Consider the following 18,429-nt stretch of genomic DNA (forward strand, 5'->3'; position numbering starts at 1 on the left):
ACCGAATTAGGTACCGGCAATCCAGCCGTAGAATGAGCCTGCTGAATCGTGTTACAGATCCAGCGAGCAATAGTTTAAAAGCAGGCGCGCCAATCTTGTTGGCTGCATACAGGACAAACAGAGCCTCTGTTTTCCTAACCCTAGCTGTCCTGGCTACGTAAATTTTTAAAGCCCTGACCACATCCAGGGACTTGGGAGTCCTCCAAGTCACCCGTAGCCACAGGCACCACAATAGGTTGGTTCAAATGAAAAGAAGAGACCACCTTAGGCAGAAATTGAGGACGAGTTCTCAACTCTGCTCTATCCACATGAAAAATCAAGTAGGGGCTCTTGTGAGACAAGGCCGCCAACTCAGACACCCGCCGTGCAGATGCCAAGGCTAATAACATAACCACCTTCCAGGTGAGAAATTTTAATTCCACCGTTTGAAGAGGTTCAAACCTGTGTGACTTAAGGAACTGTAACACCACGTTAAGGTCCCATGGCGCCACAAAAGGAGGCTGGATGTGCAGCACTCCCTTCACAAAAGTTTGGACTTCTGGGAGAGAAGCCAATTCTTTTTGAAAAAATATAGATAGGCTCCATTAAGGTACAGATTTCGGCCCTAATTTAAGGCCCATATCCACTCCCGTCTGAAGGAAGTGGAGAAAACGGCCCAGATGGAAATCTTCCGTAGGAGCATTCTTGGTTTCACACCAAGATACATACTTCCTCCAGATACGGTGATAATGCTTTGCCGTTACCTCCTTCCTAGCCTTTATCAGAGTAGGGATAACTTCCTCCGGAATACCTCTCTGCTAGGATTCGGTGTTCAACCGCCATGCCGTCAAACACAACCGCGGTAAGTCTTGGAACAAGCAATGCCCCTGCTGTAACAGGTCTTCCCTGAGAGGAAGAGGCCACGGATCTTCCGTGAGCATTTCCTGAAGATCCGAATACCAGGCCCTTCGAAGCCAATCTGGAACCACGAGTATCGCCTGTACTCTGTTTATCACCCGACCATTGGCGGGTCCACAGAGCTCGCCTTGCCGAAACTGCCATGGCGTTGGCTCTGGAACCAAGCAGCCCCACGTCTTTTTGAGCATCTCTCATATACAAGACTGCGTCCTTAATGTGGCCTAAAGTCAGGACAATGGCATCCTTGTCCATGGTATCCATGTCAGCCAACAAGATATCTGTCCATGCTGCAACAGCGCTACAGACCCATGCCGATGCTATTGCCGGCCTGAGTAAAGCCCCTGTATGTGCATAAATAGACTTTAAGGTAGTCTCCTGTCTACGATCCGCAGGATCCTTAAGGGCCGCGGTGTCTGGAGACGGTAGCGCCACCTTCTTGGACAGATGCGTTAATGCCTTGTCCACCCTGGGTGAGGATTCCCAACGTACCCTGTCCTTTGCAGGGAAAGGATACGCCATAAGGATTCTCTTGGGAATCTGCAGTTTTTTGTCTGGAGTTTCCCAAGCTTTTTCAAATAATTTGTTCACTTCATGAGATGGAGGAAACGTTACCTCAGGTTTCTTCCCTTTAAACATGTGTACCCTCGTGTCAGGAACAGAGGGGTCATCTGTAATATGCAAAACATCTTTTATTGCCATAATCATATAATGAATACTTTTGGTCACCTTAGGGTGCAATCTTGCCTCATCATAGTCGACACTGGAGTCAGAATCCGTGTCGGTATCAGTGTCTACTATTTGTGATAAGGGACGCTTTTGAGACCCTGACGGGCCCTGTGACCCAGCCAAATCCGCGGATTGACTCCCTGCCGTTTCCTTGGACTCAGCTTTGTCCATTCTCTTATGTAATAAGGTCACATTAGCATTTAAAATATTCCACATATACCAATCATGAGTCGGCGTTGCCGACGGAGACACCACAATCATCTGCTCCACCTCCTCCTTGGATGAGCCTTCCGCTTCAGACATGTCGACACACGCGTACCGACACACACACACACACACGGATCCATCTATAAGGGGACAGGTCCCCAACAAGGCCCTTTGGAGAGACAGAGAGAGAGTATGCCAGCACACACCCAGCGCCAACTGACACTTAAAACAATTCCCAGATATAGCGCTTTTATATTATGTCAATCATGTAATACACTCACTGCGCCAAAATGTGCCCCCCCCCCCCTTTTTTCAGCCCTGTATCACCGTTCTGCAGGTGAGAGTCCGGGGAGACAGCTTCTCTTCAGCACACTGTGGAGAAAATGGCGCTGGTTAGTGCTGTGCGACCAAGCTCCGCCCCCTCTAGTGGCGTGCTTTGGTCCCGCTCAAATTTACAATTAATGGCGGGGGATATACATATTTACTGACTCCGCAGCCCATATGTGTCTAACATGCCAAAAATAGAAGTATATATTGCTGCCCAGGGCGCCCCCCCCCTGCGCCCTGCACCCATCAGTGCCTGCCGTGTGTGTAACGTGTGGGAGCAATGGCGCGCAGCGGTAACGCTGTGCCCTTACCTCAGTGAAGATCTGAAGTCTTCTGCCGCCTTAGAAGTCTTCTTTCTTCTTATACTCACCTGGCTTCTATCTTCCGGCTCTGCGAGGAGGACGGCGGCGCGGCTCTGAGACGAACGGCAGGGGGAGACCTGGATTCTGATCCCTCTGGAGCTAATGGTGTCCAGTAGCCTAAGAAGCAGAGCCTATCATTTAAGTAGGTCTGCTTCTCTCCCCTCAGTCCCACGATGCAGGGAGCCTCTTGCCAGCAGTGCTCCCTGAAAATAAAAAACCTAACAAAATTCTTTTATCAGAGAAACTCAGTAGAGCTCCCCTGTAGAGCACCCATTCTCCTCTGGGCACAGAATCTAACTGAGGTCTGGAGGAGGGGCATAGAGGGAGGAGCCAGTGCACACCCATACTAAAAGTTCTTTAGAGTGCCCATATCTCCTGCGGAGCCCGTCTATACCCCATGGTCCTTACGGAGTCCCCAGCATCCTCTAGGACGTAAGAGAAAATAGGATTTTGGTACTTACCGGTAAATCCTTTTCTCCTAGTCCGTAGAGGATGCTGGGGACTCCAAAAGGACCATGGGGTATAGACGGGATCCGCAGAAGCTTGGGCACACTGAAAAGACTTAAGACTGGGTGTGACCTGGCTCCTCCCCCTATGCCCCTCCTCCAGACCTCAGTTATAGGAACTGTGCCCAGGAGAGACGGACATTTCGAGGAAAGGATGTGTGTAAACTAAGGGCTACAAACATACCAGCCCACATCACAACCATACCGTACAACCGGAGTAACAGTAAACAGTATGAAAAAACAACAGCAACAAGCTGAAACCAGAAATACACAACCCGTGTATAAACTTAGTGAACCGACAAGAGAACACTGAAAGAAAAACAGTCCGCACTGGGATGGGCGCCCAGCATCCTCTACGGACTAGGAGAAAAGGATTTACTGGTAAGTACCAAAATCCTATTTTCTCTTTCATTTCTAGAGGATGCTGGGGACTCCGTAAGGAACATGGGGTTTATACCAAAGCTCCAGACCGGGCGGGAGAGTGCGGACGACTCTGCAGCACCGATTGAGCAAACAAAAGGTCCGCATCAGCCAGGGTATCAAACTTGTAGAGCATATCAAAAGTGTTTGAACCCGAACAAGCAGCCGCTCGGCAAAGTTGAACCGCCGAGACTCCTCGGGTAACCGCCCAAAAAGAACCCATCTTCCTAGTAGAATGGGTCTCCACCGACTTCGGTAACGACAAACAAGCCGTAGAACTAGCACGCCTAAACGTATCACAGATCCAGCGTGTAACAGACTGCCTAGACGCAGGCGCCCCAAACATGCTGGAAACAAACCAGCCAAACAGAGCCTCTGTTTCCCTAATCTAAGCCAAGTTGGAGACCTAAATATTCAAAGCCCTGACTACATCGAGAGACTTTGACTCAGCTAACGCCTAAGTAACCAACGGCAGCAAAACAGGCTGATTTCTGCGAAACCCAGAAAACACGTGTCAGAACTATTATCCGAGTTCTCAATTCCTCTCTATCCACCTGGAAGATCAAAGAGGGCTCTTGTGAGACAAAGCCGCTACTTCGGACACCCGCCTTGCGGACGCCAAAGCCAATATCCTGATCACCTTCCAAAAGCGAAATTTTAACACAACCTTTCACAAGGGTTCCAAACAGTTTGACACAAGAAAACGCAACACCACGTCAAGGTCCCACGGTGCCAACGGGGACACAAATGGAGTTTGGATGTGCAGTACTCCCCTCACGAAGGTTCGAACTTCCCGAAAGTGTGCCTATTCTTTCTTGAAAGAAAATTTAGAAGGCCAAAACCGAACTGAAACAGAGCCTAACTTTAGACCTGCACCCACACTTGCTTGCAAAGAAGGATAAGAATGACCCCACTGACAATTTTCCGTAGTAACCTTCTTGGATTCACACCAAGACACATATGGTCTTCAAACACGGTGGGAATGCTTTGCTGTTACTTCTTTTCTAGCCTGAAGAAGTGTGGAAATGACTTCACTGGGAATAGCCTTTTTTGGCTATGATATGATGTTCAACCGCCACGCCGTCAAACGCAGCCGCGGCAAGTCTTGATACATGCCCAGATCTTGTTGTAACAGTTCCTCACGTAGAGGAAGAGGCCATGGATCTTCTATGAGCAAATCTTGAAGGACTGGATACCAAGCCCTCCTTGGTTAGACCGGAACAATGAGGGTCGCCTGAACCTTTGTTCTTCTTACGTTTATCCAAAGAGTGAAAACGGAGGGGACACATACACCGACTGAAAACACCCAAGGTGTCCAGACGTCCACTGCTGTAGCTTGAGTGTCCCCTGACCCGGAACAATCTCCCTGAGATCTCTCATTGAGACGCCAACATGTCAACTTGAAACACTTCTCAAAGACTTGTCACTTCAGTGAAAACTTCTCGAAGACGACTGTATTTCATCCGGATGGAGATTGCGTCTGCAGAGTAATCTATTTCTCCATTGCTCACATCCGGAACGAAGGCTGCTAATGTAGCGTTTACCAGTCTTCTCACCCATCGGAAAACCTTTTTCGGCTTCTGCCATTGCCGCTTTGCTCCTTGCCCTAGCAGCTTACTTACAACTACTGCTGTCAGGTCCTCCGACAGAGTTAACACGGGCAGATCACGAAGCATATGTTCATTGAAAATTGCTCTTAAGTCAAGAAAGCTTATTGCAGACAAGGTTCCCAGCTTGACCTTTTTCTCTGGAAATATTTCTCTTGCAAGGACTGCTCCCCAGTCTCTGAAATCTGCATGCATGGACACCAGGATCACATCTTGGATTCCTAACCCTCGTCCCTCTAGGGGGTGAGAACTGAGCAGATACCACAGGAACGATATCCTGGCTATTAGGATTATAATCCGCATGTGTAGGTGAGACCCGGACCACATTTCCAACTGGCCCCATGAAAACCAACCTGGCAGTTGACCTGCTCACCGAAAAGCCTCTTAGGCCGCACCAACTCCTTCATCAACGGAACATATTGATGGATTGTCACTGCAAAACTGATCTGACTGAGTCCTGAGACCTCTTTCCTCTGATACCCACCTCCGACATCTGCGTCATTGGGAACAACAGCCATACCCTGTGTTGAAGAACATTCAGAGAGAAACAACGAGTTGCACCACTCGTTTCTTGACCTCGCCTTAATCAGGAGAGTGTCTCAGTACATAATAATAATGGGTCTTACTATTGAAAGAAACCCAGCATACTGCCATCACTCCGGTGAAATGGCAAAGACAACCTGGATATCAACCCAGGTAAGCTGAATGTGGGGAAAACACATTTAACCCCCTTCCTACCTTTACGTGCTGAAGCACCTTTATAAGTAGAAACTTTATATCCTAAAAAAATGTTTTTTTTTGGGATAGCAGGACAATGTCCTGAACCTGACGCAACTCTGGTATGGCGTGGCGTACTACCTCCCCTTCCAGAGGGGGAAATCGCCAAGATCTATTCAAAAAATCAGTGAGGGGAATCATCTGTAAACCCCAGCATGTCATCTATGAGTAACTCCCAGGTCCAAGTCCAGTCTCGGACTGACTGAAGAGTAATAGACAAATTCCCACCGGAGTGAGCTCCAGTCAGATAGACCCATCGACATGCGGTGGAGGTGGTAGACAACAACATCCGCTTCTGCGAACCTACCAAGGCTGCAGAACTCTTACCTTGTCACCTTCCACAATCTGCACCGAAAGGGAAAAAAGAAAAGTATCAAACGGGTTAAAATGACAGCATCCCACAACCGAACGCGTCACCAACCATTGTGAGGGAATCCAACTCCCGTAGACAGACTTACCCGTGGTATCTCCCAAGATTGACCGAGCCGAGGCCTCCCCTACAGCGGTACACCGTCCCAGGGAAACACTCCAGTATCTCTCGGATTCAGCCTCAGCATTTCTACTGCAGACGCACTGCAACCTGTCTCCATGTTATAGAAAAGTATCAACATAAGATACATCCCCTCTTTCTATAGGGTAAATCTATCGGATGCCTTTCCGAATACCACATTCCCCCCATGTGCAGGCAATGTACATTAAGTCCAAAGTAAAGAATAAAATATCACTTAGCTTCCTGTGTCCGATCCTTTGTGGCAGGGCCCTGAGTCGACTAGGAATTGACTTTCGCAGTATTCTATCCGCAGTGGGAAAAGAATAGACATTCAGGCTTCTTTCTGACACCAACTCGTCACGGCCGACCTAGAGCTTTTCCAACAGAGCGACCAGCACACGAGAAGGAATACTATTATTTCAGCGTCCATTTAAACACGTAATATGAATATACATAATGTAATACTCAACTACACACATATCCAAAAAATATATATATATACATATAAGCGGATTATCCGGAACCAACGGTTCCCTAATGACAGTAATGTGTTCTGACTGTGTATGATCATGTACTGAAGCCCCAGTTGTGGATCTACCAGGAAACATTATGGTCGACAGAAAACCTAGCATTCGTCGACAGCAGGGAGTAGTAATCATGTAAAATAACTCCGAGGGGACTGAAGGAAGGTACATAATAAGTTCAACACCACCCCATTACATGTACTACCATGTCTGCGCACGAGCTACAGGCCCACGGACCCGTACCCTACCTATACATATAACACATATACAGGTATAGGTAGTTACTGCATGTTAAATAACACCCAGTAATAACATTCGGTGCCGCCCACATACTACTGTGTCACCCAAACAGTGTTTATTTTTGACAAGTATACAACTACCGACATGCTGACACTGCATTTACAGCCAACAGTAGCCGGCGATGTCGACTGTGATCCGCATAAATGACAGAGCACTCACACCTGTCGACCTATGTCGACTAACTATAGTGGGTATCCGACAGGGAACACACAGATATAAATATATATATATATTTATAACACACAGCATACTAGCCCCTTTGTCTAAAACAGTGCTATCTTTCTCTAAACAGCACTAAACATTGTTCCCCCTCATGCTTTGGCGGGGACAAGCAAGAAAATGGCGCTGTATCTGAAGTGAGGGCTAAGTCCCGCCCCCGGCGCGCTCCAGCCCGCAAAAACATAAAGTTTTTACATGCCAACGGGGGTCCCTATACAGTGTTAAAACACTGTATAGATGCACTACCACCCCCAAAAAGTTATACATACACATTGCTGCCCAGGGCGCTCCCTCACTAGTGCCCTGCACCCTTGTAACAACCGTTGGCGTGTGGGAGCAATGGCGCGCAGCGTGACCGCTGCGATATCTGGCGGGGGATCGTAACAGTGCCCAGTAATAGAGTCTGCCCTAATGCCAGCTGTATTAAACACTTCTAGTAACTTGCTGCCCAGAGCGCTCCCCCCAGCGCCCTGCACCCTGTGAGTGCCGTTGGTGTGTGGGAGCATGGAGCGCAGCGCGATCGCTGCGTGTTACCTCCATTACTGAAGTCTTCTGCCATCACTGAAGTCTTCTGATCTTCTCATACTCACCAGCTTCTATCTTCTGGCTTCTGTGAGGGGGTGACGGCGCTGCTCCGGGAACAAGCAGCTAGGCACACCAAGTGATCGAACCCTCTGGAGCTAATGGTGTCCAGTAGCCTAAGAAGCAGAGCCCTTGAACTAAGAAGAAGTAGGTCTGACTTCTCTCCCCTCACTCCCACGATGCAGGGAGCCTGTAGCCAGCAGGTCTGCCTGAAAATAAAAAACCTAACAAAGTCTTTTAGAGAAACTCTGTAGAGCTCCCCTAGTGTGTGTCCAGTCACTCCTGGGCACAAAGTCTAAGTGAGTTCTGGGGAAGGGGCATAGAGAGAGGAGCCAGTTCACACTCAGTCAAAGTCTTTGTAGTGTGCCCAAGCTCCTGCGGATCCCGTCTATACCCCATGGTCCTTATGGAGTCCCCAGCATCCTCTAGGACGTATGAGAAAAAGCCATTACTTAGTGTTAAAAATAAGAAGGCATGCTTTGAGTTTGCCAAAAGGCATGTGGACGATTCCCCAAATGTATGGAGGAAGGTGCTCTGGTCAGATGAGACTAAAACTGAACTTTTCGGCCACCAAGGAAAACGCCATGTCTGGCGCAAACCCAACACATCCCGTCACCCCAAGAACACCATCCCTACAGTGGGGATGTTTTTCAGCAGCAGGGCCTAGGAAACTGTTTTGAGTTGAGGGAAAGATGGATGGTGCTACAGGGATTTTCTTGAGCAAAATCTGTTTCAGTCTGCCTGTGATTTGAGACTGGGACAGAGGTTCACCTTCCAGCAGGACAATGACCCGAAGCATACTGCTAAAGCAACACTCGAGTGGTTTAAGGGGAAACATTTAAAGGTGTTGGAATGGCCTAGTCAAAGCCCAAATCTCAATCCTATTGTGAATCGGCGATCAGACTTGAAGATTGCTGTTCACAAGCGGAAACCATCCAACATGAAGGAGCTGGAGCAGTTTTGCCTTGAGCAATGGCCAAAACTCCCAGTGGCAAGATGTGGCAAGCTCATAGAGACTTAACCAAAGCGACCTGCAGCTGTAATTGCCGCAAAAGGTGGCTCTACAATGTACTGACTTTAGGGGGGTGAATAGTTATGCACGCTGAAGTTTTCTGTTATTTTGTCCTATTTGTTGTTTGCTTCACAATAAAAAACAGAAAAAAATAAATAACACCACATCTTCAAAGTTGTAGCCATGTTCTGTGAATGAAATGATGCAAACCTTCAAACAATCCTTTTTAATTCCAGGCTGTGAGGCAACAAAACATGAAAAATGCAAAGGGGGTGAATACTTTAGCAAGGCACTGTACATCAACAATACTGGTTATTACACACTGATCATTTAAAAGCTTTCATACAAGTGTGCATTCCCCAAAAGTGAGAACAATTCACAGTGGCCCAATTTACATGACATGATGTGGCATTATGCTTCATCAGCCTATACATATATTCTTTTTGCCTTTTATGGCGCTAATACAGCATATGCCCTCACAGTCAAACTTCATATACAGTAATTGTGCATTCACCAAGTCTATTCATGGCATCAGATTAGTTTTAGGTTATCATTGGGTGTTCAAGCTTGATTTTCTTGGCTAGAATTTATACTTTATTTCCAGGAGATGGGAAGGAGAAGATGAGAATTGTGTTGAAACTACTTATTTATTATCAATAATTTATATCTCATACATATTCCGCAGCTTTTTAAAGAGAATATTTGGCCACACACATCAGTTCCTACCCCAGTGGATCTATAGTACCTACCACATGTATAGCAATGCTGACCATTACATCAATCGTGCTTATGTGTTTTCCTGAATGGATACATATTAGTATTTAATATAAAAATGGGGATTAATGTAACAGGTATTTGCTGTAAACCAGTGGTTCAGACTTTTTTTGAATTTTGGTGCCCTTAAGTTTCCGGGATCAAAAGTCTCTTATTGTGAAATTCAGAAAAACATATCAAATTAAGTAAATTGCGTTTATATGTCATCCTTAGGGTCAGTTATGTGGTGAGGAAGAAGAATCGCTTCTGTTTGCCCACATATTTTATGATAGGAAGTAACAAGCACTGGTTTTGCCTAGAACATTGACCATAAATAATTGAAATTGGTCCTGGGCCACCAACCCTGGGCTTTCCTGGAAGTTTGGGAACCACTACTGCAAACAAATGGAATGCATATGATATCTCGGTGGTTGGGATGCCGACAGTCACATGACCGACCGCGACATCCCAACACAAAATATACTGACATGGGTATTTCTATTCCATCCCCTACACTAATCCTCAGTGGGTGACAGCTAGTGCTGACCCTCCGGGGGAGGAATATGGTCTGGTGCATAACCCTAACCAACCCCCTTCCCGACAGCCAGGATGAACACATCCCAAACAAACAAGGTAAGCCCACTATATATGCATTTCTTTTTGTGAATGTCCTATAGCTTCCCGTCTGAAACATCTGTAATTTAAGGAAATGATGAGTTGTGTGAAGAGATCTCAGAATGAATCTGACCTTTAGGACCTCACTTACTGGGACAAACAAGTGGCCATTATGAGAAGTATTTCTCTCTGTGTCTTCCCATTGTTAATTTGCTGCTACAATCTTGTCATAACCATAAAACCACGTATTGTTTAAACTGGTATAAATGAAACCTGATCCGATGTTGGGCCAGCCTAATAAACAGGAAAGGTCTGCATGTACAAAGCCCCCTCCCACTATTCTAGGGGGAATCAGACTCCAAACTGTACTAACTGAAATAAAAGTTCCTAGTATAATAGGATAATCAGTGAATACAAAACTGGAGCAGAAATAACAAACCCTCACATCTATAAATTATTTTTAATATGATATTCTAATTAATAATCATTTATAACTCTCTCTTTTTACCAAAACTTTACATCAGGCAACACGGAATGCTTTCCCCATTGTTACATGTGTTACCAATTGTAGAGGTTAGACCAGTGATAGCTACATCTCTTTATCAGGGCGGTTCTACTTACAACCTCATGGGAGCCAACTACAATACAGACATCTAAGGGCATACAGACACCTATTTCACAGTACCCAAGCATACAGTCACCTACCTCCTGGCATGCACATCAGGCACAGAGCAGAGAACATCGTGGCCATTTGCATGTTATCCATGGTGAGCTAATCAGACAGGATCCTCTTCTGTGCTCAGTGCTGCTGCTGTTGCTCTCCAAAAACTGAACAAGTCCTGATTAAAACCACAGACTCCAGATTCCTACAGCCACGATGTCACCGCCCACATCTAGCCCCGCCCCCTCCGGACATGACTGCCGCTGTGAGAGCATGCATGTACTGGGTGAGGATGGGTAGAACCAACGCGGGCTGTTCTTTAGCTTTCTGTGGTGTGCGTTTGTTCTCTGTGTCTGGGTACCTGGTGGGGGACCTTAATGATTTGATTTCTATGTTACGTGTGTGTTGAATTTTCCCACTGGTACAAGAACCCATTCAGATGCTGTGTAGTGTGTAAGCCTTGTCATTGTGTATTACGCATTCCTTATTTGTCATGTTTTCCTGTGCTTTGTTTTTGCTCATCTACCCCCATCCCTCTTTCCTTCACCGCACCTTAATTCCCACTCCCTTCTGACTTTGTGTGGGAGTGTCATGTACAGTTTCATTTCAGTTTTGCCTCACAGTTTACTGGAATTGATACTTAATTCAGATATCTAAATCCTCAACAACTTTTTACAATTTTGGGAAAGATATACCATACAAAGATACAAGCTAAACCAGTTCACAAACTTTTTTTGAATCTTAGCGGCATTTGCACCCTAGAGCAGTGGTTCTCAGGACCCCAAACCGGTCCCCTTTTTCCAGGCCACCTAGTAGGTGCACAGGTGTACTCATTACTCACTGACACATTTTTCAAAAGATCCACGAGTGGAGCTAATTATTTCACCTGTGAGGAGACCTTGAAAACATGCACTGTATGGGGTCCTGAGGACCCAGGGGGGTTATTCAGAGTTGTTAGCAAACCAAAACAGTTATCAGTTGGGCAAAACCATGTTGCACTGTAGGTGGGCAGATGTAACGTGCAGAGAGATGAGATTTGGGTGGGGTGTGTTCAAAGGACTACATATGATTTACCGGCGGACAGGATGCCGGCTGTAAATATCCGAACAGCGGCATTCTGCACGCCAGAATGCTGGCAGTGGGGTGAGTGCAAAGAGTCCCCTTGCGTGCTCAGTGGCTCTCTGCGCTCGGCACAGGATCTATTCCCACTTTATGGTTGTCGTGGACACCCACAAATGGGCATATCCCTGGTGTGGAATCCTGACCGCCGAGATCTCGACAGCCAGCAAATTAACAGAATCCCATATTCAAACTGAAATCTAAATTGCAGTGAGATATAAAGCAGCCAGTATTTACCATTTACAGAAACAATACAACCCACCCAAATCTAACTCTCTCTGCACATGTTATATCTGCCCCACCTGCAGTGCAACATGGTTTTGCTAGGGTGACCATATTATCCCTTTTACCTGGGACGCTCATGGATTACACAGGTTCTGTGGCTGATTAAAACCATCTGAAATGTAGGCTTGAAGTCAGCCAGCCACAGAATCTGTGTAATTCATGAGTGTCCCAGGTAAAAGGGATAATATGGTAACCCTAGTTTTGCCCAATTGCTAACTTTTTGGGGGGTTTGCTAACAACTGTGAATAACCCTCCAGTACAGTTCTCAAACTCAGTCCTTCGGACACCAAACAGTGCTTGTTTTCCACCTATGGATCTTTTAAAATGTGTCTGAATAATGATTACACTTGTGCACGTGGGGTTCCAATGTATAGTTAAACAGTCATTAGGTCGACCCCATATGGTCCACATGGTCAAATGTTCAACAGGTGTACTATAATTGGCCGGCTGTCGGTATCCCAGCGCACAGCATACCGGCGTTGGGATCCCGACCGCCGGAATTCCGGCAGTGGGACGAGCGCAGAAGAGCCCCTTGCGGACTCGCTATGCACGCCATGCTATTTATTCTCCACGGTTGTCGTGGACACCCCAAGAGGGAGAATAGTTGTCGGAATCCCGGCGCCGGTATGCTGAGCACCGGGATCCCGAAAGCCGGCAAATCGAGTGTCACCCTATTCAACAGGTACAAAAGGTCAACATGAAAGTAATCAATGCAAAGTTTTGGGTTTTTTTTCAACTTTTGCTTCATAAACCAACCACATGGGCAATGATTGGGAATAGTAACCTGTGCTGAGTGCAGCGGACTAAGGCACCTTGCCCGAAGGTTGCGCTAATTGTGGTCATAGACTGTGGAATGGACACATTTTGGGCTAAAAACATTAAAAACTTGTGTTGACCATTTCCATGTTGACCATTTCCATGTTGACATTTTATACCTGTCGACCGTATCAGACCCTCCAACATGACCCGCCCCACTAGGTACAAAATGCTCTGTTTCTGGACTTCCCTCTTAATTTATGATTTCCATCACCTGTGTTGAACTAGTTAAATGATAAGAAAGCTGTTTCTTCACAGGTGATTGCAATAATAAATTAAGAGGGAAGTCCAGAAACAGAGCATTTTGTACCTAGTGGGGCGGGTCATGTTGGAGGGTATGCCGTATACACAGTCGACAATTTGACCCTGTCAACCTTTTGTACCTACAGACATTTTTGATGTCGGCCTATTCACTGTCTAATTTGTGTAGATCAGTGGTTCTCAAACTCGGTCCTCAGGACCCCACACAGTGCATGTTTTGCAGGTAACCCAGCAGGTGCACAGGTGTATTAATTAATCACTGACACATTTTAAAAGGTCCACAGGTGGAGTTAATTATGTCACTTGTGATTCTGTGAGGAGACCTGCAAAACATGCACCGTGTGGGGTCCTGAGGACCGAGTTTGAGAACCTGTGGTGTAGATCATAGGTCTGCGAACTCGGTCCTCATTACCCCACACAGTGCATGTTTTGCAGGTCTCCTCACAGAATCACAAGTGAAATAATTAACTCCACCCGCGGACCTTTTAAAATGTGTCTGTGAGTAATTAATACACCTGTGTACCTGCTGGGTTACCTGCAAAACATGCACTGTGTGGGGGTAATGAGGACCGAGTTTGCAGACCTATTGTGTAGATCTATTATACACACCTGTGCACGTGATAGGTGACCTGTTTGGGGTCCTGAGAACCACTGCCCTAGAGCCATAGGTTCTTAAACTCGCTCCTCAGTACCCCACACAGTGCATATTTTCCAGTTCACCTAACAAAATCACACCTGAGGACCTTTTAAAATGTGTTCAGTGAGTAATGACTACACCTGTGCACCTGCTAGGTGACCTGGAAAGTGTGACCTGTTTGGGGTTCTGAGGACCTACTTTGAGCACCTATGCCCTAGTACATACTTGCCTACCTGCCCCTCTCCATGAGGGAGAAAATGCTCTGTTCCTGTACTTTCCTGGTAATGTATGATTGCCATCACCTGTGGTGAGCTAGGTAATTGATAAGATTAGTGTTTCACCACAGGTGCCGGCAATCATACATTACCAGGAAAGTCCAGGAACAGAGCATTTTCTCCCTCATGGAGAGGGTCAAGTAGGCAAGTATGCCCTAGTATCAGCATTTTTTTTACCATAGCACCTTTAGGATAAGTTTTTTTTATTCATAAATTTATATATTATTAATTAAGCAAATTGTACTTACCTGTCATCCTTAGGTTCGGTTATGTGTTAGCCAGGGAGGCGCTTCTGTTTATCATCATATTTTATGATTGGTGGCCACCAACACTGGTTTTGCGCCGGTATGCTGGCTGCCGGAGACCCGGCCACCGGCAACTCATACCACACCCTATACAGTCTGTATCAGGGCTGCCATCAAAATTGTTTGGCCCGGGAATGACAAAATAGGCAACAGCCCCCGGCCAAAAAGCAAATAAAAACTAAATTATATAAATGCTTTAAAAAAAAATCCTATGCGCATACGGAGCAGCACCATTTTATGCCCAACACAGTAATGCCCCTGACACCATATTATACCCCTGTCACCATATTATGCCCACCAGATCCGGTGCAAGGTTTCTCCGCACCCTAGGCAAATTTTCATTGCACCCTCCCCCTCCCCCCTTTTCCCCAATACTCGGCCTCTCAGATGATAAAAGTGCAGTGGTGGCATCTTATGAGTTATATAGGGATGGGATATTAGGGTTAGTTTGGGGGATGGGGTTAGGGTATAAGGGTTAGGATATCAGGGTTGCTTTATTGGTTTGATTTCAGATATTAGGGTTAGGGGCTATGATTAGGAAGAGGTTTGGAGGCAGATTTTATTTATATATATATATATATATATATATATATATATATATATTTTATCCTTTATTTATATGGCGCCACAAGGGATCCACAGCGCCCATTACACAATACATAATCAAATGGGCAAACAAGAAAACAGCACTTACAGTTCAAGACAATATAGGACCGTTATGGAAAACCAGGTGTTAGGTCCCATCAAAGGGAGTATGGAGTATAAGTTAATGTAAGTAAGAAAAGGAAAGGCACGTGAGGAAAGAAGTCCCTGCTCTTGCGAGCTTACAATCTAAAAGGTGAAGGGCTAACAGACCGGGGTAACACAGAAGGGGTAGACAGTGCGCACAGACAAGAGTATATATATATATATATATATATATATATATTATAGTTGGGATGTACTTAAGTGATCGGTGGTCGAAATCCCGCCTTTCACTATACCGACAGTCGGCACACCGACTAACAGAGCCGCTGAGCCTGCAATGGGCTTCCTTCTGGGGACCATACCGACCCCAGGAACCCGAACACTAGTCTCCCGATACCAACCCATATAGTTATGGTCGAACCTGGTTAAGTGGGATTTCAAGGGACGGTATAATTAGCCTCACTCAAAGATGTATCTTACTTATCCGGTTTCTCACTTATCCAGAATAAAGAAGTGTTTTGTCTCACTTAAAGACGTCCTAACAGCAATCGTCTCAGTTATAGAGGTGATTATTCATATAATCAAGAAAAATCAGTCTCAGTTAAAGAGGCTTTTTGGTGCAAAAATGCCGGGACTTCACCATTTGTCCCAGTAACAGAGGTTTCCCACTTATTAAGGTCGCACTTATCCAGGCTTGACTGTAAAATATATATATATATATATATATATATATATATATATATACATACACTCTCTCTCTCTCTCTCTCTCTCTCTCTCTCTCTCTCTCTCTCTCTCTCTCAATATAGTACATAAGTAGGTTGGCACTCCCATGAAAAAGGTTTCTGCTCTGGTGTCCTCCGTGGTACAGTAGTCATAAAAAGAACAAAATGAAGCGGCACTCAGTCTTGATTCATGTATTTGTATTAGGAATACATCCAGAAACCACCAACGTTTTGGGGACCAACACGCCGTTTTGTCAAGGTGAGTACCCGAAACATTGGTGGTTTCTGGATGTATTCCTAATACAAATACCTGGATCAAGACTCTGAGTGCCGCTGCATTTTGTTTCATGTGTAGTGTATATAAGAGCCCGGCACTCACTAGGTAACTCTATTATCTTGCTGTGAGCGCCAAACGGCAGTGACGGACAGGTGAGAGGTAATGTTTTGCAATTAACACACGTGATGTCTATAAGGTATAAGTGTTATTATGTGTAGTGGTTGTTTGTATCTGCTTGTTCCTGATGACGGGGAGTTGTTCCTCGAAATGTAGGACCCTAAATAAAGGACAAATGTTTTAAACTACGCTGACAGACTGTTGAGTCCCGCCTTCATCCTGTATGTGTGTATATAATTTTTATTTATTTTTTAATCTTTTTTGAGTATCCCTTATTCAGAATCCCTCATTTCTCTGACGTCCTAGTGGATGCTGGGGACTCCGTAAGGACCATGGGGAATAGACGGGCTCCGCAGGAGACTGGGCACACTAAAAGAAAGATTTGGTACTACCTGGTGTGCACTGGCTCCTCCCTCTATGCCCCTCCTCCAGACCTCAGTTAGATTTCTGTGCCCGGCCGAGCTGGATGCACACTAGGGGCTCTCCTGAGCTCCTAGAAAGAAAGTATATATATTAGGTTTTTTATTTTACAGTGAGACCTGCTGGCAACAGGCTCACTGCAACGAGGGACTAAGGGGAGAAGAAGCGAACCTACCTGCTTGCAGCTAGCTTGGGCTTCTTAGGCTACTGGACACCATTAGCTCCAGAGGGATCGACCGCAGGACCCGTCCTTGGTGTTCGTTCCCGGAGCCGCGCCGCCGTCCCCCTTACAGAGCCAGAAGCAAGAAGATGGTCCGGAAAATCGGCGGCAGAAGACTTCAGTCTTCACCAAGGTAGCGCACAGCACTGCAGCTGTGCGCCATTGCTCCTCATACACACTTCACACTCCGGTCACTGAGGGTGCAGGGCGCTGGGGGGGGGCGCCCTGAGCAGCAATAATATCACCTTGGCTGGCAAAATAACCACAATATATAGCCCCAGAGGCTATATATGTGGTAATTACCCCTGCCAGAATACAGAAAAAAGCGGGAGAAAAGTCAGCCGAAAAAGGGGCGGAGCAATCTCCCTCAGCACACTGGCGCCATTATTCCCTCACAGTTCCGCTGGAAGGAAGCTCCCTGACTCTCCCCTGCAGTCTACACTACAGAAAAGGGTAAAAAAGAGAGGGGGGGCACAGATTTGAGGCGCAGTAAATATTATAGCAGCTATAGGGGACATAATTCAGTTAGTCTCTGCATTATATAGCGCTCTGATGTGTGCTGGCATACTCTCTCTCTGTCTCCCCAAAGGGCTTTTGTGGGGTCCTGTCTCCTTTAAGAGCATTCCCTGTGTGTGTGTGCGGTGTGTCGGTACGGCTGTGTCGACATGTTTGATGAGGAGACTAATGTGGAGGCGGAGCAGATGCCTATAAATGTGATGTCACCCCCTGCGGGGCAGACACCTGAGTGGATGGACTTATGGAAGGAATTACGTGCAAGTGTCGACTCCTTACATAAAAAAATTGACGACATGCCAAATGCGGGACAGCCGGCTTCTCAGCTCGTGCCTGCCCAGGCAATTCAAAGGCCATCAGGGGCTCTAAAACGCCCACTACCTCAGATGGCAGACACAGATGTCGACACGGATACTGATACCAGTGTCGACGACGATGAGTCAAATTTAATGTCCACTAGGGCCATTCGTGGCATGATTGAGGCAATGAAAGAGGTTTTACACCTTTCTGATATAAACCCAGGTACCTCAAAAAAGGGTATTATGTTTGGGGAGAAAAAACTACCAATAGTTTTTCCCCCATCTGAAGAATTAAATGAAGTGTGTGAAGAAGCGTGGGCTTTCCCTGATAAGAAATTGGTGATTTCAAAAAAATTACTAATGGCGTTCCCTTTCTCGCCAGAGGATAGGTCACGTCGGGAAACTCCCCCTAGGGTGGATAAAGCGCTCACACGTTTGTCTAAAAAGGTGGCACTACCGTCTCCGGATACGGCCGCCCTAAAGGAACCT

The 18,429-nt window shown here is 46.2% G+C and overlaps 1 protein-coding gene and 1 long non-coding RNA gene across 2 annotated transcripts in view; one reads left to right on the forward strand and one right to left on the reverse strand.

The window, feature by feature from the left end:
- The window catches only part of LOC134958228 (protein shisa-4-like), a 47,313-nt gene extending 35,884 nt beyond the window's left edge, over window positions 1-11,429 (reverse strand). The window contains exon 1 of the mRNA XM_063940679.1: window positions 11,030-11,429. Within this exon, the coding sequence (XP_063796749.1) occupies window positions 11,030-11,090 (61 nt within the window). The 5' untranslated portion in view covers window positions 11,091-11,429. The remainder of the gene's footprint in view (window positions 1-11,029) is intronic.
- Window positions 10,225-18,429, forward strand: part of LOC134958229 (uncharacterized) — a 94,389-nt gene continuing 86,184 nt past the window's right edge. The window contains exon 1 of the long non-coding RNA XR_010186917.1: window positions 10,225-10,342. This is a non-coding gene — a long non-coding RNA (uncharacterized LOC134958229). The remainder of the gene's footprint in view (window positions 10,343-18,429) is intronic.

This window comes from Pseudophryne corroboree, chromosome 9 (genome assembly GCF_028390025.1).
Source record: "Pseudophryne corroboree isolate aPseCor3 chromosome 9, aPseCor3.hap2, whole genome shotgun sequence".
Taxonomy (NCBI): Eukaryota; Metazoa; Chordata; class Amphibia; order Anura; family Myobatrachidae; genus Pseudophryne; species Pseudophryne corroboree.